The sequence below is a fragment of the Erythrolamprus reginae genome, chromosome 1 (assembly GCF_031021105.1).
Source record: "Erythrolamprus reginae isolate rEryReg1 chromosome 1, rEryReg1.hap1, whole genome shotgun sequence".
NCBI lineage: Eukaryota > Metazoa > Chordata > Lepidosauria > Squamata > Dipsadidae > Erythrolamprus > Erythrolamprus reginae.
In genome coordinates this window covers 228,864,840-228,888,659 of record NC_091950.1, presented here as the reverse complement: position 1 = coordinate 228,888,659, position 23,820 = coordinate 228,864,840, and the positions used below count along the sequence as shown (strand labels likewise).

The following is a 23,820-nucleotide window of genomic DNA, read 5'->3' as shown; positions in this document are numbered from 1 at the left end:
TTTTCCTACATTCCTCAATGAGACAGTCAGATTTTTTTTCAAAGTTAAAATGGAAATATTTAATTTGGAAAATAATATTCCATTAAGGAACATTCTGTGACAATTCTCATTTTATATTAAATAATATAAATAGATATTACTCCATTCACTGTTTTGAGGGTTTTCCCCCCATCTAATTGGCTTTTGTATGTGGGACTAAATCAACTTCTTCTGTATTAGGAGTAGGTATACCCAAACAACATACATCAGTGGTAACTGAAAATTTTTACAGTTTATGTTATCAAAATAATTAACCAATTGTTATTAGCAACAATGACTGCACAAGCAATATTACATATTAAGATATGCACAGTGGAATTATACAATTTGAAAGGAGATCAAAAAAGTCAAAATATTCTATTATTATATGGTATTACTATGGTGCAACATACATAATGAAATGTTACATTATCAAATCTATGCTAAAAAGCATCTCAGTTACAATCCAGCTTAACTCTGCTGTACATAGTGGAAGTAATGTGCTTGTGTCTGGAGGCTGTTAGGGTTTGGATGGGTGTTAACAGGCTCAAACTCAACCGCAACAAGATGGAGTGGCTGTGGGTTCTGCCTCCCAAAGACACGTCTATCTGTCCGTCCATCACTCGGGAGGGGGGACTTTTCACCCCCCCCCCAGAGAAGGTCCACAACTTGGGTGTCCTCCTTGATCCACAGCTGACTTTGGAACATCATCTTTCGGCTGTGGTGAGGCTGTGTTTGTCCAGGTTCACCTGGTGCACCAGTTCCGGCCCTATTTGGACAGGGAGTTTTTACTCACAGTCACTCATGCCCTTATCACCTCGAGGTTTGACTACTACAACACTCTCTACATGGGGCTACCTTTGAAGAGTGTTTGGAAACTACAAATTGAGTAAAATGTAGCCACGCGAGTGGTCATGGGCTTCCCAGGCATGCCCATGTTTCTCCAGCACTCCATGAACTATATTGATTGCCGATCAGTTTCCGGACGCAATTCAAAGTGTTGGTTATGACCTATAATGCCCTAAATGGCATCGGACCAGATTACTTGAGGGACTGCCTCCTTCTGCATGAGTCCCAGCGACCGGTTAGGTCCCACAGAGTCAGCCTTCTCCAGGTCCCGTCAACCAGACAATGTCACTTGGCGGGGCCTCGGGGAAAAGCCTTCTGTGTGGGAGCCTTGGCCCTCTGGAATCAGCTCCCCCCAGAGATTCACAATGCCACCACCCTCCTTGCCTTCCGCAAGTCTCAACACTCATTTATGTCGCCAAGCTTGGGGCCATTAGACCTTAGCTTCCTGGCCAACAAATCTATATATGCCTTTTGTGTGAATAGTAATGATTGATTTTTAATATTTTGGGGTTTTTTAGACTAATCAGTGTTAAAATTAATTGGATTAGGATGTTCATATTGTTTTTTTTATCTGCTGTAAACCTCCCCGAGTCCTCGGAGGGGGGGGGGTTTAAATACAATAAATAAATAAATAAATAATTTTAAAATATGCATGAATATGTAGAAACCCCCCCCCCCCTAAACAATGGCCTTTGATAAGCTAAACAAACATGATATATAATCTAATTATTTGTCTAGTTATTTTCCTTCTCTGTAGTACAGCCTTTGAGAAACCTAAAATGTCATTTATAGGAAATTATAACTGGTATAAAGATATTCTCCCACTAAGTGATATATGATATAGAGCTAATTAGAAATGCTGTTGGAGACACTATATAGTCTCCAAACTCTAGCCAATGAACGGATTCCTATAGATATATTTTGGCCTTTTTGAAAAGTCAATTCTCTGTTTTATTTTTCTGTTTACTCAATTTAAATACCATTTTCAAGCAATTGGTTTCAGCACCAAATCAAAACTGGCTACATGTATAACACACCATATAGGCAGAAAAATAGCCTTTTCAGCAATATTTTGTTTCAAATAATAATGGAAGTGACTTCTTGGAAAGACAGAATATTTATTGAATTCATAAGAATCAACAATATTTTGGGATTGTTATATTTGAAAAATCCGGCTGCTATTTTTTTATTGTGAAATTCATATAGCATTATATAGACAAGATAATGGTGATGTCCTTTAAACTGCTTTCCATGATGGCCATCTGCATATAGCAAAGTCTTTGTGTGTCCTGACATATAATCTACAGTGAGCTATTTCCAAACTTTAAAGGCCCATTGAGGAAATAACCTGATGCAAACCATAAGTATGATTAGTTCTACTCAAAAATAGTTATCATAGGAACAACATAGTGAGGTTTATTATACACAGCAACCTTTAGTTTTCCTATTTTGTTTCACCTCTTGAATTGGACAGAAAGGAAATTCAAACTAGGGCAAATGGTCAATAAAGAAAGTATTTGGCAAATGGAGAAAACAACATATTTCTTTAAAATAATTTTCCTCACATTGTATCAAATTATTTCCAGTTGAGAATGCCAATTTATTTTTTTCTTATTTTGTTAAAGTCACCTGTTGGCTTAATGCTTCATAACCTCAAAGAAACTCGTGGTTTTCCATATTTTAATGTTTCAGCATAAAGCAATAATTATATTTTGATTTTTTATATTGCCAACACAGGTGGATTCATCTTAAATGAGCAACATGTATGGAAGAAAGAAAGAAAGAACTCTATCTACAAATGATATAGTTGTATACTTTAAGTGAAAATACACTATACAGAAGGGATGTCAAATTCACATCCCACGGGCCAGATGTGCCATGTGCTGGCCACGCCTGGCCCCAGTGGCAATGTTGGTTTGACACCCCTGCATTAGAATGTCAGCAAAGGAAAGAAACATCAAAACATAATCTGTAATTATGTATGCACTGAAATAATGTTAATGATTACATTTTGCTGTATTAACTTCCTTGATTGGCAAACACTAAACGCTAATTCTTTCGCATCAATTTTCCATTGGCATTATAGATAACAAATTGTTAACTGAAATTGTCAACTGACAAAGCCCTAATTCAGGCATGAAATACAAATCACAAACTCAGGCAGAAGCAGTGGAGACACTAATCTTTTGACACTAGTTCAAATGCAAAAAACCCAAAAACATTTTGGGTAAATTCCCTATTGTAACACCCTGATTATATTGTAAACAAATATCTCTGATTGCAGAGACAATGGGGATGGCTCTTGCAATAGATCCCTTGAAACGCACCTATGCTATAAGATCACCCAGAGAAAAACCCAGAAACAAGAAGAGGGACTTCACAAACATTGTAACATCTTTCCCAACCTTTCTCACCCCCAATAAGTGTACTCTAAAGTGACTAAGACTATACATATATTGGTGTGGACTCAAAACCTAAACCTTAGACTTTATAAGCTGGTATTTGATATCAAACTGTTAATTGTTATATTGCACATTATTCCATGATGAATTTCCTCCATGCACTAAACTAGTGGAAAGTATCCTAGAATCAACTTCTATCTCGAAGCATATTGTCTGTTGTGTGACTTTTCCACAGAATACCCTGATCTTTATATATCAATCCAAGTGAGGACTGAGAAGAGGTACATTGTTATAACTTAACCTGTCAAATGTAGGCAATACTAGAGTCAAATTCACACATACCCTAGCTATCTGTATAAAGCTTTTCAATTATGTCCAGTCAAAAAAGTTAGTTTCCATTGAATTTAACTTAATGTAGCATTCCTGAACCCCCAGTCCGTGGCCCATTACTGGACTGCAGCCCATTGGGACCCGGCCATGCAAGTGACAGGGGAGAAAGCATGCGAAGATCCATTTGTGTAAGTAGCTATCCTCTCCTCTCTACCCATCGGTCCATGGAGTCGGAAAGGTTGGGGACAGCTAAGTTAATAGATCTATAATAGATCCTTTTAGAATCTGGGGCAAGAAAGAATTGGCAGAGAAAGATTTTATCACTCTTTCTAGGATGCAATTCTATTATATATATATAAAATCTACAGATTATATTAGATAGTAGAGCATATGCACCAAGACAAATTCCTTGTGTGTCCAATCACACTTGGCCAATAAAGAATTCTATTCTATTCCATTCCATTCCATAAGATTGATCAATTCACTAATTTTACAACATTTAAGCTGTTTAAAGTTGACAGTAGGAATACTCCAAACTAAAATAGTTCATCATTAAAAATATTTAAAACAAAAAAAATTCCTTTGCCCTAAACAAAAGAAAAATATTGTTTCATTCCTCCAAAGAATTATTCCATTTTTAAAGAAAACTAGAATTGCCACAAATTGCACTCAACAATTCCAAGGCTTCTTCATTTAACCACTTGAAAATCAAACTTCTCTAAGATTATAAATATAGCTTCTTAAATCTTTGTTATTACATACTGTGTAAGGGGAAAGGGGTCCAATCTTGTGGCTGTAGCGTCGAATGGCCTCTCTGATGTGGGCAGGCTGGATGGCATCACTCTGGGCTTCTGCACCACAAGCTGTAGTACTCTGCAGCAACAACATCATCATCAACAAAGCACATTAATTGTTATTAAATCAAAAACACATAACAAGAACACTGTGAATTAATTAAGAAAATTGACCTTTGTAGAATTTGCCTGTTTCTTTTGAAGAAACAATCATTGTCACACAGTTCACATTAAAATAAAACTAAACTTCCATAAACAGAACAAAAAGGAAATTTATCCTAGAAGATAAAGTTTACTTATACAACACATGAAGAACAGGAAGAAGAATGGGGGGGGGGGGGTATTTTGGTAGCAAGAAACATTAAAACTATAAATCCATAGAAAATAGAGAACTTAAGAGGAATCTTTGTCCATCAACTGGGGCTTAGAATGGGATCACCAGATTGACCACTTCTGATATTACTAAAAGCCGGGCTTTTCCTTTAGGCCAAGTAAAAGCATTCATTGTTTGGTATGATTAATTCCAGCAAAATTCTTCTTGTTTTCCAAAAGGGTAGTTTTTTATTTCCCCTACATGCAATTTTGTAAAAATTGTACTTGTGAAGCTTTCTTAGTAAGTCAAGTGATACCAGTGCTTAGATTTGCCACTTTACTCATATTATGTGATTCAGTGTGTAAAGTGTTATAGTTTTCAGTCTTTTCTGATAATGATAGTGATTCCTGGCTAAATGAGTTCTTAAATCAGATCTCAATTTGTGAACATACGAACATAAGAAGAGCCATACTGAATCAGGCCAAAGCCCATCGAGTCCAGCATTCTGTGTCACAGAGTGGCCCACCAATTGTACATGGGGATCTTGAGCAGAAAGAGAGGGCAAAACCCTCCCTTTCCCTTGACCTCCAACAAATGGTACCCAAGGGAATCCTGCCTGCCTCAACCAACATAGAGGGGGCACTTGGACATCTGTTTCAATAACCATCGATTGTCCTTGCAAATTCCTTTAGTGCTTCCACAAAAATGTAAGTATGTGTTTATGTTTGCATCTATGTTTGCATCACATTATATACCTAATATCTTCGGAGAGGGGCAGCATACAAATCTAATAAATTATTATTATTATTATTATTATTATTATTATTATTATTAATTCTGCTCAAAGATTACTAACATTTTGCAGAAGAGGCTTTGTTGAGCAATATTTACTATCAGTCACAGTCTGATTCTGGCACTTACATAGTATAGATAGTCCCCAATTTACCACAGTTTGTTAATGACCATCCAAAGTTACAACAGCAATGGAAAAAGTGACTTATGACTGTTTTGCACATTTACGACCATTACAGCATCCTTCAGCTGAAGCAATCAAAATTCACCTGGCAACCTATCTCTTATTTATAATGGTTGCAGTGACCCAAGGTTATATATTCATTTTTTATGATCTTTTGACAAGCAAAGTCAAATGGGAAGACAAATTCACTTAACAACTGCAATGATTTACTTAACAATAGTTGTAAAGGTTTTACAATGGGGCAAAATTCACTTAACTGTCTCACTTAGAAACAAAAATTTTGGGTTCAATTTTGGTCATAAGTCAAGGGCCACTGTATTTCATTTTCAAGCAACTTTTTCTCAGGTTAGAAATTTTGATAAAGCATTTCTAACAATCCAAAAGTTAAAATCATGATTAAATCTTTTTTTTAATTTATCCCTTCATGTATTAATTTGTTAGGATTTTAAATCCCAATTTAGGGTAATTTTACATTTGAATGACTAGTTTTTTAATGGATGTGGGGGGAAAATATTCTATCCAAAATGAACCTTCATGGAAAAATTATTCCAAAACTTCATCGCAATAAGGAAACTGATCTCGTTAGAGCAGTCACAAGATCACCTAAAATGGCTGTCAAATCTCATATAAAGAAAACAAAACTTCCAAAGCAACTTAGATTTCCATATGCGTTCCATTCCAATTTCCATTTGGCAGTATACATTTGGCAGCACAAAAATGAAACATGTGCTGGGGATTAATTGATTGATTGGTTTTTAATCAAATGCCAACAGCTTTGGGGAGCTTACAAACGGTTGGCAACAGAAAGAAGGCAAATATGAGACAAGCATGATAAGGAGGAAAAGCAGAATTATATATACAGTGATACCTCGTCTTACGAACCCCTTGTCATATGAACTTTTCGATATATGAACCTGAGGTTTAAGATTTTTTTGCCTCTTCTTCCAAACTATTTTCACCTTACGAACCCGCCACTGCCGCTGGGATGCCCCGTCTCCGGACTTCAGTTGCCAGCCGAAGCGCCCATTTTTGCATTGGTGGGATTCCCCTGAGGTTCCTCTCCATGGGAAATCCCATCTCTGGATTTTGCAATGCTGCAGAGGAATCCCAGCAGGGGAATCCCACCAGCGCAAAAACGGGTGCTTCGGCTGGCAACAGAAGTCTGGAAGTGGGGTTTCCCAGTGAGGGAAGCCTCAGCAAAATCGTAGCATCGCAAATCCTGCGATTTCGCTGAAGCTTCCCTTGCTGGGAAACCCCACCTCCGGACTTCCATTGCCAGCTGAAGCACCCATTTTCGCGCTAGTGGGATTCCCTGGAGGCTCCCCTCCATGGGAAACCCCACCTCCGGATTTTGCAATGCTGCAGGGGAATCCCACCAGTGCGAAAACGGGCGCTTCGCTGGCAACAGAAGTCCGGAGGTGGGGATTCCCAGCGAGGGGAGCCTCAGGGGAATCCCACTAGTGCAAAAACGGGCGTTTCGTCTGGCAAAAGGGGTGAATTTTGGGCTTGTACACATTAATCGCTTTTCCATTGATTCCTATGGGAAACATGTTTTGTCTTACGAACTTTTCACCTTACCAACCTCTTCCTGGAACCAATTAAGTTCATAAGACAAGGCATCACTGTATTAAACTTTCTACTGTGATTAGCTGAGGCTCACATAATCCTACTCTATCTATGCCTTAGTTTGATAATTTTTCTTTATTTGAGTCATATTCCACCTTTCTATTCAGATTAGATTCCCAAGGCAACTTACAGTATATCTCGAAACAATCACAAAGATAAAAGTTATTATACTTCAATGAAACAGGAATGTGTAGGTACCTGGATCCAAAGGAAAAATATGCTTCAGAAGGGTTACTGGCTGTGCCTGTCACTGCCTCTTTAGAAAGGCAGAAATTGAAGGCAGGGAATACTAGATAAGCAAGCCATATTCAGAAGGACCTTTCCTTTAGGTTTTATGATTCAGACTTAAAGTTAACAGTTACTGACTAAATACTCAGTGTCTGACTAGATAGTCTGCAAACCTCTTCAATACTGTGTTTATTAGATGTCTCCTGACACTTAAGCATATTGAAAGACCTACACACTGTACATATAAGCTTTTCCAAAGGGCAGAATACATATTTGGAGGAGCTGAAATATTTGATGGTCTTCATTGCTAGTTTTAACTTACTTTTTTCTTCTTTCGCTGCTTGACTTTGGAGGAATCTGGTCCAGTGCTGCCATTTCCCATAGTCCCAGACTGAATTTTCCCAAGGTACTGTGGGCCCATTGATGGCAGGGTTGGTGTTGGCGGTGGAGTATTATCAGGTGAGTCTGGATTGCTTTTCATACTTGCAGTTTGCCCTAAAATATGCATCTAAAAAAGACAAAATTATTCCTTCACCTATTTCTCTGAATACCAATCAGTGGTATAATTGTAGAAGATGAACATGATCGGAAACTGAGGCATTCCAACAATTGCAACATTTCTTTCTGGAGCTGTTCTTTCCCAACCCTTTCTACCTCCAAAATCCAGAAGGATCCAATATAGGTAGTTTCTATTCCTAATAGATATTATTGCCTAAGCTTCACTACTGAATCTAAATGTATTCTAATATATATCCTAAATCATACAATTTGAATCCAAATCTTTCTGATGGAAATCTAATAGTACTCAATATAAAAAATAGTATTCCATGACTATATTACTGTATTATAGTAAATAATATTAATTTCACTATTTTTGTAATATAATAATAATAATTGGATCCTGTGATGATACCTTTAACATCACAAAATGTTAGCATCTGCTTTGGGAAGCACTCAATAAATGGGACAAAAATGTCAAATGCAGTATGAACATTTGGTTCACTATGTCACAAACCATAATTTTATTAAAAAACACCTGGTTTGGAACTATCTAGAGAAATTGCCTTACCAATTCTTACTTCCTTGTTTAGGATCTCAATTATTATTCACCAGTCTTTGACTGGAAATCTAATTACAGATTACCCATATATATAGCCGCCCCGAGTCTACGGAGAGGGGCGGCATACAAATCTAATAAATAAATAAATGAATGAATGAATGAATGAATGAATGAATGAATAAATAAATAAAATATAACAATATCAGCTTTAAAAGAAATGGTATCATTGGATTTTTCTTCTTAATCTATTGCAAGAGATTCCTTTGCAACAAAAGAAGTGTCAGTCTTTTGAGGTATATCAATTCTGAAACTAAAGTTGTGAATGCTAATACAAGTTTTATTATAAAGTTGTAGTAACAGAATCTTGCAAGACTGAATGTGCTCCCCCCTCCTCCACAGAAGCACTTTATACATTTGAGAAGTCATGTCTAACATGCCTTCTCAGGTTAAATGGCTGCAGTTTCTTCCTTCTGTTCCTCAATGCTATATTTACTTTCCTTTACAGTGGTGGGCTATTGCCCGGATTGGGGGGGGGGGAGGGGAGACACAGTGGGATAGTGAAAATGGAGCTCCACACCAGAGCACCCAATTTGCACTGAAAGACGTTGAAAGAAAATGCAGGGTATCTTACATAAGCCACGCCCACAGTGTGGTAGTAAAAATTTTGGTAGCCCATCACTGGACACATATATCCCTGACACTTCAAATTTATATTTACAGGTCCTAGGTTGGGCCTGGGAGGAAGAAAATAAATGTCCACCTCTGCAAAGGAGCTATTGAATAAATGTTTTAACCCATATAGTTAGTTCCAATAGAAGATAATATCTGCAGTTGTGGGTTGAACTGCGGAGTCCTTGGTACCTCTGAGCTTAATTGTTTGTCTGTAGACATTTCATTTCCTGACTAGGAATCATCAGTTAATTCTTCTTATAGTTACATCTGTTAAATCTGTTAAATCTGTAGAAATGTGTACTGGGAGCCTTTTCAGGGAAAGTGATGAGAGCTTCCATAAAAATTCCTATTGAAATTTAAATCCTTGTAATGAAACATAAAGCCAATCAATAAACTATACGCTATATTCTGTAAGCTATAAAATATAAGGTCATATTTACCTCAGAATTGTGTTGCTGAATAAAAGTAGCAGATATTGCATGACTAAAAGGGTCACCAGTTTTCGGTATCATGTCCTGCTTGACCAAAAGGGCCAAGTCCACCAGCTAAGGAAAAATTGCAATTTAAAAATGAACAGATGTAAATCTTAATTTGACTGGCAATTAATAAGTATAGGGTGCATTGAAAAAGGGGGGAAAGTTTTTAATGTTTTGATGTTAATTTAGTGCTATGGAAAGTATTAGAGGCATGTGTTTTTTTCCCTTTCTGTGAGAATAGTATCTTTCCATATTGATTTACAATATGGACATGCAAAATGTTCTGTGCACCCACCACCCAGCGTATGGAACAGCCAAGTTTAGGTAGTGTATTATCTAGATCAGGGGTGTCAAACTCAATTTCATTGAGGGCTGCATCAGGGTTGTATTTGACCTTGGGGTGGGGGGAACGGAGTAAACTAGGGTAGGCATCACCGGCTCAATGTCACTTATGTCGGGGGCACCTGTGGCGGTCTGAGCATTCTGCCAGCCTCCTGCAACCCTATGCCAGCAAAAACTGAGCTCAGGAGGACGACATGCTCACTGCGGGCCAGTCCTTAGCTGATCCAGCCCCTGGGCCTTGAGTTTAACACCCCTGATCTAGAATAAACCACGCATGGACCTGAAGCAAGCATGTTTTCAGGAAAATATTTCAAGGTTGGATGAATAGGAGAAAAACAAGGCCAATCAGCGGGGGTAAGGCATTTGAAAAACAGGAAGAGAATGGCAAGGTGGTTAGATATTTCACCCTTGAATTTCAGGGAGTGGCATTTGGAGGCTATGGAGAGGTAGGGAACAAAAATGTATGGAAGACCATTGAGTCCATTGTGGCTGATGTTCATGATTGCCCTCAAATTCAAATGTAACTAAATGGAAATCTTCAGAAATAAAAATATTTGGTTTGGTTAAATCAAACAATTAAAAAATAACCAAACAATGAAAAAATATAGGTGGGATAGAGTATACTAGCTGTTGGGATAGGCTCTATGATTGGATGAAAAAAAGGAATAAGCAAAGACAGAGAGTTAATAAATGTTAGAAAATTTGGAGAGCAAATGTCAGAGGATTGGCCATAAAAAAAAAAAGGAAGGGAAAGAAAAATAGATATCTGAATAAGATCATTGCTGTGATTTGATGTATATTATGTAAATATAATTTATGCAATAGAAAATAAGTACTATTAGAGTTGTACTACAGGCATATCACAAACTGTCCAACTTTTTTTTAAATGTCTTTTTTGTGTTTTGTTGTTTGTGTTATGTGTGTTATAAATAAAGTTTATTTTTAATTAAAAAAATAAATAAAAAATTCTCATTACCTGTGCTACTGTCTCATATGCTAAATAAGCCAGCATTTCCATAGCACTTGCATTTGGTTTTATTTCCATGCTACTACAGTCCAACCAGTCTCGGAATTTGGAGGCTTTTTTGGCTGTATTGGGGAAAAAAAATATTAAGCCTATATCTTCTGATTTCTACTGTTTCATATGAAGAGTAAGACCTTGTAACTTCTGATATAAGTGATGGAATACAACATTCAGGATTCTGAGTTCACTGACAAGTATGAATGCACTGTATGTATGTATATATGTATGTTCCACCTTATTTTTATAAGTAACTTAAGGCAGCAAACATATCTAACACACTTTCCTCCTCCTATTTTCCTCACAACAGCTACTCCATGATATGGGTTGGGCTGAGTGTGACTGGCCAATGTTCACCCAGCTGACTTTTATGGCTTAAGGCATGACTTGAACAAACTTTTCAGTATGACAGCCAATCATCACCATCACCATCACCATCACCATCATGTCCTGTGCTAAGCACATTGGCCTACAAGCATACTCGGGTCTGTGCAATATTTCTCAAGTAAGCAGCTTTGAATCAGATATTTCAAAAACAGTTATTATTTTCATAATAGGTTTTCATTTCTGTTTGTATAGATGAATTCTTTTAAGTGATTACAATATCTCAGAAAACAATGTATTTATATAAGTATATTTCCAAGTTCAAATTTTCAATACTATTGTCTGAAAGAAATATATAATCAAGGTGTTCCCTTGATTATAATTAAAAGGTGCAAAATGTGAGGTTATCACATTTTAAGATGAAGAGTTTTCACTTAACTATTTGCAGATGCTTAAAATGAACTCAGAAAAAAAGCAATGGAACAGCAAAAACACTACTTACAGACTAAATGTCTCTGCTATTTGACATTTACAGAAGACACAATTGTGGATGTGTCATTTATTCTTCACATTATGATCCTCAAGTGAACCAGTCATTTCTCCAAATCAAATGCTTGTTATGGAAAACTAGATAAGTGCCTTTCATTTAAAGATTTTGTGCTTTCATTTATCACTGGAACATACTGTGCTATTTTGTAGAGTTTTTTTATGACTCCTTCAGTGTACTCTTTTTCTCTCTTTGACCTCTAAGCTCTTACGATTATTTGTAGTTATTTTTTTATTATTGTCTTGTGACAAAGACCCTTAATAAAGTAGCAGATAATTAAAGTTACATTGTTTGAAAATGTAGGGGCATACATGGTAACTTTGCCAGGTCAATTAATTAATTAAATTAAAAACTGGTTGTAAATTTAAAATTAATCCCAACATCATTTGTACTTTTTCTTACTACTATTGATCTCATTATTTTGCCAACACATTCTGCTCTTATTTATCTACTTTTTTCCATAGGGGGAAGAGGGAAAAAACTTCCAGAATTATTTAGGATTCTGTTGCCATTAAATATCAGATGGCTTAGGCCAGTGATGACAAACCTGTTTTTCATCGGGTGCTGAAAGAGCATGCGTGTGCCCTATCGCGCATGGCCGAGTGCCCACACCCATAATTCAATGTCTGCGCGAAAACAGCTTCCCCCACCCTGGAGGCCGGAAATGGCCTGTTTCCCAACTTCTGGAGGGCCCAGCAGGCTCATGTTTCACACTCCCCATGCTCTAAAGGCTTCCCTGGAACTGGGGGAGGATAAAAATGCCCCCCATCCCCTTGGAGACTCTCTGTAAGCCAAAAACACCCTTCCAGAGCCTCTGTAAAAGCCAAAAATCAGCTGGCTGGCACACACATACGCTTTGGAGCTGAGCTAGGGCAATGGCTCGAGTGCCAGCAGATATGGCTCCGCATGCCACCTGTGGCACCCATGCCATAGGTTTGCCATCACTGGCTTAGGCAATCTATATCAAATGAAATTAATTTATACAATAATACTGCAGGTGAATATGTACAAAAGATTAATACAAGAAGAAATCTTATGAAGGGACTCCCAAATTCATCCCTAATGAGACTCATTGAACTTGAATGTACTCTTTTTAATAGCCTTATGTTTTGATGATGTGAGCATACCAGATAAATTAAAATTCACTGGGCATACCAGATATGGGGGGTGGGACGGGGAACAGAGATGGTGCTATTATTGTAAGTTAGGTGTAAATGGCATTTCCCCCTTGTCTTGGCACTAAATATATTTGCTTTTTAAATACTACCAACTTGCAAAATACTACTTTTGAGAGTAAAATTTTTACTCAATACTTACAAAAGCTCAACTGACGGCTTTCACTGAATTCTGCATATTGTGCTGAATCCATCACTCGTGCTTGTCTTTCTGCTCTCTGTAAAATGATATAAATGCATACATCACCCAAAACATTAATACAACTCTATCCTACCTTTCTCCATGAATCATAGGATGATCTCTCTCTCTCTCTCCCCCTCCTTCCACTTCCCCCTCTCTCTCACACACATATATTTATATATATGTATACGCATAGGTATGTGTGTGTGTGTTTTTGTGTGTGTGTGTGTGTGTGTATGTATGTATGTATGTATGTATGTATAGACAGACAGACAGACAGACAGACAGATACATACATAGATACGGGGGGGGGGAGTATTTAGTCAGACACCAATTGTGCAAGTTCTCCCACTTAAAAAGATGAGAGAGGCCTGTAATTGACATCATAGGCAGACCTCAACCATGAGAGACAACATGAGAAAACACATTCGCATTGTCTGATATTTAATGAATTTGTTTGCAAACTATGGTGGAAACAGGGCCGCTGATACGCCAGTATTACTGCTACTGGCGCCTGGTCAAATTGAAAAATGGGGGGGCGGTTTTGGCCCACCACTGTGTGCCAGCCCCCTGGCGCCCGCAGCAGTCATTGTGCCACCGTTCCCTGTAGGCTGCGCATGCCTGCGCCAGTCCACCCAAAAATGCCTCCTGCGCACCCTTTTCCAAGGGCGCGCACGGAGCTGCGGCTGCCCCCACCCCACCCGCGCCTCTAGCCCCCTCGCGCCCCTGGCTACTCGCCGCTGCCCCCTGCCCGCCCGATCCGCCTCTCTTTCTTCTCCGCTTCCCACCTTGGAGCGCGGCTCCTCCCGCAGTGGGAACACCCGCCCCACCGCTCTTGCAGCCGAGAGAGCTTTTGTCTTGGGCTCTCAGCGAGGGGGCTGCAGGAGAGGAGGGGCAGGCGTTCTCATAGCGGGGGCCAGCAAAGGCGATTTTCAATGTCGGGCATGCGGGCCAGTGTGCGCTCTCCCCATCCCCCTGCCAGCCCGCTCGGAACATTCAAAGTAAGAAAAATCTTCACCAGCGAAGGTTTTTCTTACTTTGAATGTTCCGGGTGGGCTGGCAGGGGGATGGGGAGAGAGTGCGCGCAGGCCTGCGCGCCCGACATTGAAAATCACTTCCGGCAGCCTCCGGAGAATGAAAGTGAGAGCGACAGAGGGGGGAGAGAAAGAGATAGCAAGAGAGAGAGAATGAGAGAGAAAGAGTGAGAGAGAGAAAGCAAGAGAGGGAAAGTGAGAAAAAGAGAGAGAGAGCAAGAGTGGGAGAGATAGAGAAAGAGAGAGAAAGAAAGAAAGAAAGAAAGAAAGAGAGAGAGATGAGAGTGGAAGGAAGAGAGTGAGAGAGAGGAAGAAAGCAAGATAGAGAAAGAGAGAAAGAAAGAAAGAAAGAAAGAAAGAGAGAGAGAGATGAGATGAGAGAGGAAGGGAGTGAGAGAGAGGAAGAAAGAGAGAGAGAGAAGAGGGGAAGGAAGAGAGAGAGAAATGACAGAAAAAAGGGGAGAAAAAAAGAGAAATGAGAAAATGATTGAGGCAGAGAATGACAGGAAAGAGAGAAACAGAGAGAGAAGTGACTCTTGATTTAAAGCATATGGTAAAAGCACTTAAATAATAACAGAAACCCCCCCCCCCCAGCACCTGTTTTTATTAATTGTTTTGCTGGTTGTTTTAGTTTTAATAGTAATGGAATTTGGTTTTTTTTAATTATTAATTTCTTTTAATAAAAAAGAAGGGATTTATTTATTTATCTATCTATCTATCTATCTATCTATCTATCTATCTATCTATCTATCTATCTATCTATCTATCTATTTATATATATGCCGCCCAGTCCCAAGTTTTTCCTTATTTCCAGATTGCATTCCCTCTTGGTGAGGTTCTGCCCATTGCTTCTTGACCTACCTTAATGCTCTATGGCAGCCCTTTAAGGATTGGGAAACTACTATTATATTCCCCCTCAGTTTTCTATTTGTTGAGCTAAACATACTCGTTCTCTTAGCCCTTGTTCATAGGATTTAGCCTCTAGGTCGGGATGTCAAACTCAATTTCATTGAGGGCCACATCAGGGCTGTGTTTGACCTCAGAGGGCTGGGGGAGGGCTTGCCCAGGGAGTGTGGCCATGGTGGGCATGGCACGGGATTTGGGGGGCAGTAGTTTTAAAATGGCGGGGGGGGGGGAGAGACACTTAGGTTGTATGGGGCCCCAAAATTCCTGATGGCGGCCCTGGGTGGAAAGTAAGTATTTGGTCAATAACAAAAGTTCATCTCAATACTTTGTTATATATCCTTTGTTGGCAATGACAGAGGTCAAACATTTTTTGTAAGTCTTCACAAGGTTGGCACACACTGTTGCTGGTATGTTGGCCTATTCCTCTATGCAGATCTCAAGAGCAGTGATGTTTTGGGGCTGTCGCTGGGCAACCTGGATTTTCAACTCCCTGCAAAGGTTTTCTATAGGGTTGAGATCTGGAGACTGGCTAGACCACTCCAGGACCTTGAAATGCTTCTTAGGAAGCCACTTCTTTGTTGCCCTGCCGGGTGTGCTTGGGATCACTGTCATGCTGAAAGACCCAGCCACGTTTCATCTTCAGTGCCCTTGCTGACGGAAGGAGGTTTGCACTCAAAATCTCATGATACATGGCCCCATTCATTCTTTTGTACATGGATCATAGATCGTCCTGGTCCCTTTGCAGAGAAACAGCCCCAAAGCATGATGTTGTCCCCCCATGCTTCACAGTAGTTATGGTGTTCTTTGGATGCAACTCAGCATTCTTCCTCCTCCAAACACGACGAGTTGTGTTTCTACCAAACAGTTCTACTTTGGTTCCATCTGACCATATGACATTCTACCAATACTCTTCTGGATCATCAAAATGCTCTCTAGCAAATTTCAGATGGGCCCGGACATGTACTGGCTTAAGCAGGAGGACAGGTCTCGTACTGCAGAATCTGAGTCCCTGGCGGCATAGTGTGTTACTGATGGTAGCCTTTCTTACGTTGGTCCCAGCTCTCTGCAGGTCATTCACTAGGTTCCCCCATGTGGTTCTGGGATTTTTGCTCACTACTCTTGTGATCATTTTGACCCCACAGGGTGAGATCTTGCATGGAGCCCCAGATCGAGGGAGATTACCAGTGGTCTTGTATAGAAACATAGAAGATTGACGGCAGAAAAAGGACCTCATGGTCCATCTAGTCTGCCCTTATATTTTATCTTAGGATAGATATATGTTTATCCAGGCATGTTTAAATTCAGTTACTGTGGATTTACCAACCACATCTGCTGGAAGTTTGTTCCAAGCATCTATTACTCTTTCAGTATAATAATATTTTCTCATGTTGCTTCTGATCTTTCCCCCAATTAACCTCAGATTGTGCCCTCTTGTTCTTGTGTTCACTTTCCTATTAAAAATACTTCCCTCCTCAATCTTATTAACTCTTTAACATATTTAAATGTTTCAATCATGTCCCCCCTTTCCCTTCTGTCCTCCAGACTACACAGATTGAGATTATTAAGTCTTTCCTGATAAGTTTTATGCTTAAAACCTTCCACCATTTTTGTAACCCGTCTTTGGACCTGTTCAATTTTATCAATATCTTTTTGTATGTGAGGTCTCCAGAACTGAACACAGTACATATTCCAAATGTGGTCTCACCAGTGCTCTATACAGCGGGATCACAATCTCCCTCTTCCTGCTTGTTATACCTCTAGCTATCGAGCTAGGTATTCTACTTACTTTCTCTACCGCCTGACTGCATTGTTCACCCATTTTGAGACTGTCAGAAATCACTACCCCTAAATCTTTCTCTTCAAGTTTTTGCTAACACAGAACTGCCAATATAACACTCAGATTGAGGATTCCTTTTCCCCAAGTGGATTGTTTTACATTTGGAAACATTAAACTGCAGTTTCCATTGCTTTGACCACTTATCTAGTAAAGCTAAACCATTTGTCATATTACAGACACCTCCAGGAATATCAACCCTATTACACACGTTAGAGTCATCAGCAAATAGGCAAACCTTCCCTACCAAACCTTCCTCTATGTCACTCACAAACATATTAAAAAGAATAGGACTCAGAACAGTCTCTTGTGGCACACTGCTTGTAACTAGGCTCTGCTCAGAATACTTATCATTAACAACAAGGGCATGTCTTCCATTTACTTATTATTGCAGATTGAGTCTTCCCAGTCTGGTGCAGGGTTACAATTTTGTTTCTGGTGTCCCATGACAGCTCTTTGGTCTTCAACATAGTGGAGTTTAGAGTGTGACTGTTTGAGGTTGTGGACAGGTGTCTTTTATACTGATAACAAGTTCAAACAGGTGCCATTACTACAGGTAATGAGTGGAGGGCAGAGGAGCATTTTAAAAAAGAAGTTACAAGTCTGTGAGACCCAGAAATCTTGCTTGTTTGTAGGTGACCAAATACTTATTTTCTACCATAATTTGCAAATAAATTCGTTAAAAATTAGACAATGTGATTTTCTGGATGTGTTTTCTCATGTTGTCTCTCATAGTTGAAGTCTACCTATGATGTCAATTACAGGCCTCTCTCATCTTTTTAATTGGGAGAAATTGCACAATTGATATCTGACTAAATACTCCCCCCTGCCCCCACTGAATGTAGATAGATAGATAGATAGATAGATAGATAGATAGATAGATAGATAGATAGATATTTGTTTTCATAGATTTTCACGGGTATATGTATGTATTTTGAGTGTCTGAGACGTTTTGGCGAAATTACATTCACCATCATCAGGCTGAAGTTATTGGCTTTGTGCTGCTTTGAGTGTGGTTATACATATATATTCCTTGAAGGCTTTAGTTATTCATTTTTTTTACTTCATCAGCTATGAACAAGTTATAACATTGTAAAAGGATATGATTATGACACTTTACTGGAGCAGCCTATCTTAATCATAATCCTGTTACCTTATGTTATACATATGATTTCTTTATTATACAGTGATACCTTGTCTTACAAACTTAATTGGTTCCGGGACGAGGTTCTTAAGGTGAAAAGTTTGTAAGACGAAACAATGTTTCCCATAGGAATCAATGGAAAAGCGATTAATGTGTGCAAGCCCAAAATTCACCCCTTTTGCCAGCCGAAGTGCCTGTTTTTGCGCTGCTGGGATTCCCCGGAGGCTCTCCTCCATAGGAAACCTCACCTCTGGATTTCTTTGTTTTTGCGATGCTGCAGGAGAATCCCAGCAGCGCAAAAACAGGCACTTTTGCTGGCAACGGAAGTCCAGAGGTGGGGTTTCCCAGTGAAGGGAGCATCAGTGAAATCGCAGCATCGCAAAAACGCCAAAGTCCTCGAAGCCCCACCTCCGGACCTCTGTGTTTTTGCCATGCTGAGATTTCACTGAGGCTTCCCTCGCTGGGAAACCCCACCTCCAGACTTCTGTTACCAGCGAAGCACCCGTTTTTGTGCTTCTGGGATTCCCCTGCTGGGATTCCCCTGCAGCATTGCAAAAACAAGCGCTTCGCTGGCAACGGAAGTCCAGAGGTGGTGTTTCCCAGCGAGGGGAGCCTCAGGGGAATCCCAGCAGTGCAAAAATGGGTGCTTTGCTGGCAACGGAAGTCCGGAGGTGGGGTTTCCCAGCAGCAGCAGTGGGGTTGTAAGGTGAAAATAGTTTGTAAGAAGAGGCAAAAAAATCTTAAACCCCGGGTTTGTATCTCGAAAAGTTTGTATGATGAGGCGTTTGTAAGACGAGGTATCACTCTATTAGCAAAATGATAATATGAGAAACCTTGAGAAACAAACAAATACTCTTCTGCTATTCATTTATCGGTGCATTATTGTTATTTTTCAACAATAAAAACAGTTCTCTTCATCTATTTTTTATTTCTATGGTCTGGAACAAGGCAAGGAGACTAGAGAAGTGCTCAAATGAAGGCTATAATAATATGTAACTATCTTAAAATAGGACCTGGAGTCATCATGATAAATTAATGAAAAAAAACATTCATCTTGCTACATATTAGTCTTTCCCAGTCTTTAGTCTTTTTTGGAAACATTTTCCCTCTATATCTGGTGCTGTTTCCTCTTAAATTTATCCTTTTTATTCTCATTCTACTCAACTTGATTTGCTGATGCTGCCATCCAGTTTAATTCAATATACTGAGAGCAGTTATGTTTCCTTTTTGTAGATGCTATGACATTACCCTTTCAGATGTAACTTCAAAACAATGCAAATAAATACTGCTAACCAGATTAAACCAAGCCAATAAAGGAGTAAGGAGGAAAATTGTTGATCAGAAGAACAATGCTCAAAGAACATTTTATTGAACATGAAATGAGTAGCTTCAACTCAGCACTAACTACATTCCACTTGGTTAAGATCAATAATGATGACAGATAGTAATAATGAAAGATTATGTCTGATGTTCATTAAAACATGGCAGAAATCCCATAGCTTTGAAAGGACAAACTAGAATATTTCATTTTGCTTAATTTTGTTCCCAGACAATACCCACCCCCCTGAAATAAGCTATACAGTAAGACCTCACCTATCGCTGGTGTTACGTTCCAGACCCAGCCGCGATAGGTGAAATCCGCGATGGGGAATTTATTGACTGATAGTACTTATTTAAGTATTTATGTTGTAATTGTTTGGTAAGTTTTCATTGTTTTAAGTGTTTATAAACCCTTCCCACACAATATTTATTTTAGATACAGTATTTAAATACAGTATTTACAATTTTAGATATATTTTTTTTTGAAAAACCTGCCGATCGAGTTCGGCGGGCTGTTTAAATCCGTTGATCGACTTCCTCAGAAACCCGCGAACCAGCGAAGATCCGCGAATGATTTTTCTCATTAATATTTCTTGAAAACCCGCGATGAAGTGAAGCCGCAGTAGGTGAAGCGCAGTATAGCGAGGGACTACTGTATTGTACAGTAGGTACTTAGAGGCAATGTTTATTTATTCTGAGCAGCTAAATAAATAATTTATCTGGCAGAGGCAATTGCATTGCCCACCACCTACCCCCTCTGGTTTCTGCCATTTCGGTTTTCTCTGCACAGCATGAAGTATTCTGTTCCCATCACCTACAGTGGACCTTCCTTTCTATTCTCCTTAGGGGCAATCATCATGTTCTACCTCACCTCCATTAGGATTGCCACCACCACTGAGGAGAGCTGTCTCAAGATCCATGGTGCAGCAAGCAGCCCCAGAGTTGCTTTACCATAAGGCCAAGGGAGCCAAGCAGACACCGCGCATGCCAGCTGGTTTTTGAGACTCTGCCGTACATACACAGGTGACAGGGCGTATGTGGGAAATGTGTGCGCATGTGCAAGGTGCATACAGGTGTCATGCACAGGGGGAGGAGCACATGCACATGTGCAGCGGTGGGGGAGTATGGGGATCTGAGCGTGTGCGTGGAGGTTGCACGTGGAGGTTGTGAGCACATGTGTGGGGTGCACAGAGGGGGTCATGCACATGTTGCATTATGGGCGCGCACTTGCATATGCGCTTTTGGCATGCAACAACAAAAAGATTAGCCATCACTGTCCTAGACTATAAGATTGGAGATTTTATGCCTCAAAAGCCATGAAGAATGTTCAGTACAAAATAAATGGGAAGTGCTGTTACAAACACAAAATTCAAAATGGTATTTGAGTTAATGTAAATTGTAAATTTATTGCAAATCCTAAAGGCCCTAAAACTTATTTCATACTTGTAATTTAACTGGTTATCTAGAAAATGAAGCATAAAGTAGTATACAATGATATAAACCATCTTAAAAATTAGAGCCTAAATCTTCAGCTGAATGTAACAAAACCACACTGATTGAAGCTGGGATAAGCTGCAGATATGGAAATAAAGAATAGATACCCAAGCAATTCTTGTTATTTTATTTAATCTTGCATTTTAAAGCACATGCTTACCTTCTATCCATTAATATGAATGAGTGTGTAAAAGTAGCAGTTTTCGAAGTTACCCTAAAACTTATTGTGAATTTCCAACTTAACAGAAAGTCTAATTTGTACTAAAGGCAGGATTTGATTTCAACCTTAAAAGGGCCTCAAATGGAAGTAATAATCACATATTTTCTTCCTTCCCCTTCTACCTGAAAAAAATGTTTGTGAAATTTTCTATGAACTAGTCTTGAGCTAACGTATGAGGAACGTAGCAAATTGCACAGACTTACTCAGCGAGATGAGAGTTATATAAATGAGAGATTCATACATATCTAGTCTTCTGCAGAAACATGTTTTTCTTAATCCTTTTTGGATTCATGAAATTATTTAGAAGGCTGAGGTTGCCATGGACATGTAGCTATTTCAAAAAAAGAAGTTTATTCTTTATATTAATGTAAATTATGTACATGTGTGTACATAAAACATTCTCTTTTAAGTGTTGGATACTCATATAATCTTTATTATAAATAATGTGTTTGACTGTGCTTTTTCAAGACTGACTTTCTGTTTTTTTATTGAAGACATTTCACTTCTCATCCAAGATGCTTCTTCAAGCTCTGGATGGACAGTGGGGAATGGAAGAATTTATACTCCTTGCAGACAGCTGGTCATTTGTATTCAACAGAGAGGGATATGACCAGGGATGGGCTACTGCCTGGGTGGGGGAAGCAGTAGGGTAGCACCCAATTTGCACTGAAAGATGTTGAAAGAAAATGCAGGGTGTCCTCCATAAGCCACACCCATAGTGTGGTAGTAAAAATTTTGGTAGCCCTTCACTGGATATGACATCATTTATTTCATATCCTATCTGCCATATCAGGGAATAATTAGGAAAATTGGAAGAATATGCTAATTTTACATTAATCTCAATTTTTTAATATGTAAAATTTCAATCTAAGAAGATTCCCTCAAGTAGGTGTTTCACTGAAAATTTAAAATTGCAACTTTACCAAGGTCTTTTAGATCACATCACAGAAATTTATGGAAATAAGCCTAGCGGAAATTGGGCTTTTTAAAGACAAAGACATACCTATTATGGAGTTTATTCAAGCATGAAAAGCAAAGTAAAACACACACAAATGTACACCAAGAAAAATCACATCAAGAAAAAATTGCAAGATTTTTGTATATTCCATTAATTATATATTTCTCTCTCAAATAAATGTTTAAAACTACCTATTATGCAGCGTGAAGTTAACATTGTGAAAACAATCAAGGGAGCATTCATAAATTTGACAGACTGAATCAAGAAAAAGTTTGCACAGCCTTCATGCTATACTGTTTCACATAGTTTCAAATGCTGGTATAACAACACAATTATTCTGATGTTTATCCTAGAGTGCAAGAGAGTCCAATGGGATGGAAAGGAAAAATGAATGCAAAGAACATCAACTGTATGTGGATTCATTAGCTTGAGCTTTACTGATAATTTATCCTGTTTCCTAATGAAAGCAAAAAAACTCCCCCTCCAACCCCACCATGTCTCTATTAAAAAGCAATCAGATTTGGTATATTGGTGACACTTTAAAGAGCACATTATGTGGGAAAACAAAATAAACATTTACCCTGGCAAATGAAAGTAGGCTTGGGGTTTTGACATACTTGGCAGGCAAGCAGAATTATATTCACATCAAGCACACAGAAAACCTAATTTAATATTTAAATATTTGCTTAAGTAATACGCTACTTTAAAGCAACAGATTAGAAGACACATTTTTATCAAAACTTTTTATAAATACTCTAGAAAGAATACCCCACTGAAGTAATACGTTCAGGTGAGATCAGAGAGTTTTGATCTCTGTAGGATACGGTCTCTGCTTTCAGACAACAAAATAGGCATCTAAGTATATTTCATCTGTCAGCAAGAGCTATTTCAAAACTATCTGTTAACAATCTGCTGAGCATTACAGACTGTAGCACTCACCAAGAGATTTAAATTTGTAAAATCTCATCAAAGCATTTATGTATTTGAACTCCTAACCCAGTTCATTCTGACCAAGAGACAGTTTGCATCTTATGATTTATGTTGATTGCTTATTTGGTGTCCTATGACTATCACTGAGTATTGTAGCTTGCGATTTATGATGATTATATTTTATAATTATGATTTGATCACTTTTTGCTTGCATGTACACTGAGAGCTTATGCACAGGAGACAATTTTTTTGTGTCCAATCACACTTGGCAAAGAATTTTATTCTATTCTTTAAAAACAATCATATTCCAGTGAGAGCTGTAAATAACTCTTAAATATATTTAGTATTTGAAAAAAAGGCAATATATTTTGTGCATTTCAACTTCTTTTCCTTTTTATTTTCCTTTAGCAATCTCTTTGGATCAAGGGCTTATTATCTTAGATCACAATGCATTACTTGTAATGACATTAGCTGTGGCCCACCGTAATTTATAATATACAGTAATACATTCATTAGATATGAATATGCCAAAATATTCTGTCATCTCACATGGATTGACTAGGTATATGGATTGGATAATGTTCTATGTATTCACAATCCAATTTAAGCATTGGTTTTTCTCAGTACAGAGAAAAGAAGACTGATC

At 38.6% G+C, this 23,820-nt stretch overlaps 1 protein-coding gene across 7 annotated transcripts in view; it reads right to left on the bottom strand.

The window, feature by feature from the left end:
• Positions 1-23,820, bottom strand: part of SUPT3H (SPT3 homolog, SAGA and STAGA complex component) — a 364,612-nt gene that overhangs the window by 55,240 nt on the left and 285,552 nt on the right. For all 7 annotated transcript variants that reach the window (XM_070732449.1, XM_070732448.1, XM_070732451.1 and 4 more), the window contains 5 exons: positions 13,296-13,371; positions 11,063-11,175; positions 9,709-9,813; positions 7,859-8,044; positions 4,362-4,472 (listed from right to left, as the gene is read on the bottom strand). In XM_070732449.1, coding sequence (XP_070588550.1) covers positions 4,362-4,472; positions 7,859-8,044; positions 9,709-9,813; positions 11,063-11,175; positions 13,296-13,371 — 591 coding nt within the window. The remainder of the gene's footprint in view (positions 1-4,361; positions 4,473-7,858; positions 8,045-9,708; positions 9,814-11,062; positions 11,176-13,295; positions 13,372-23,820) is intronic.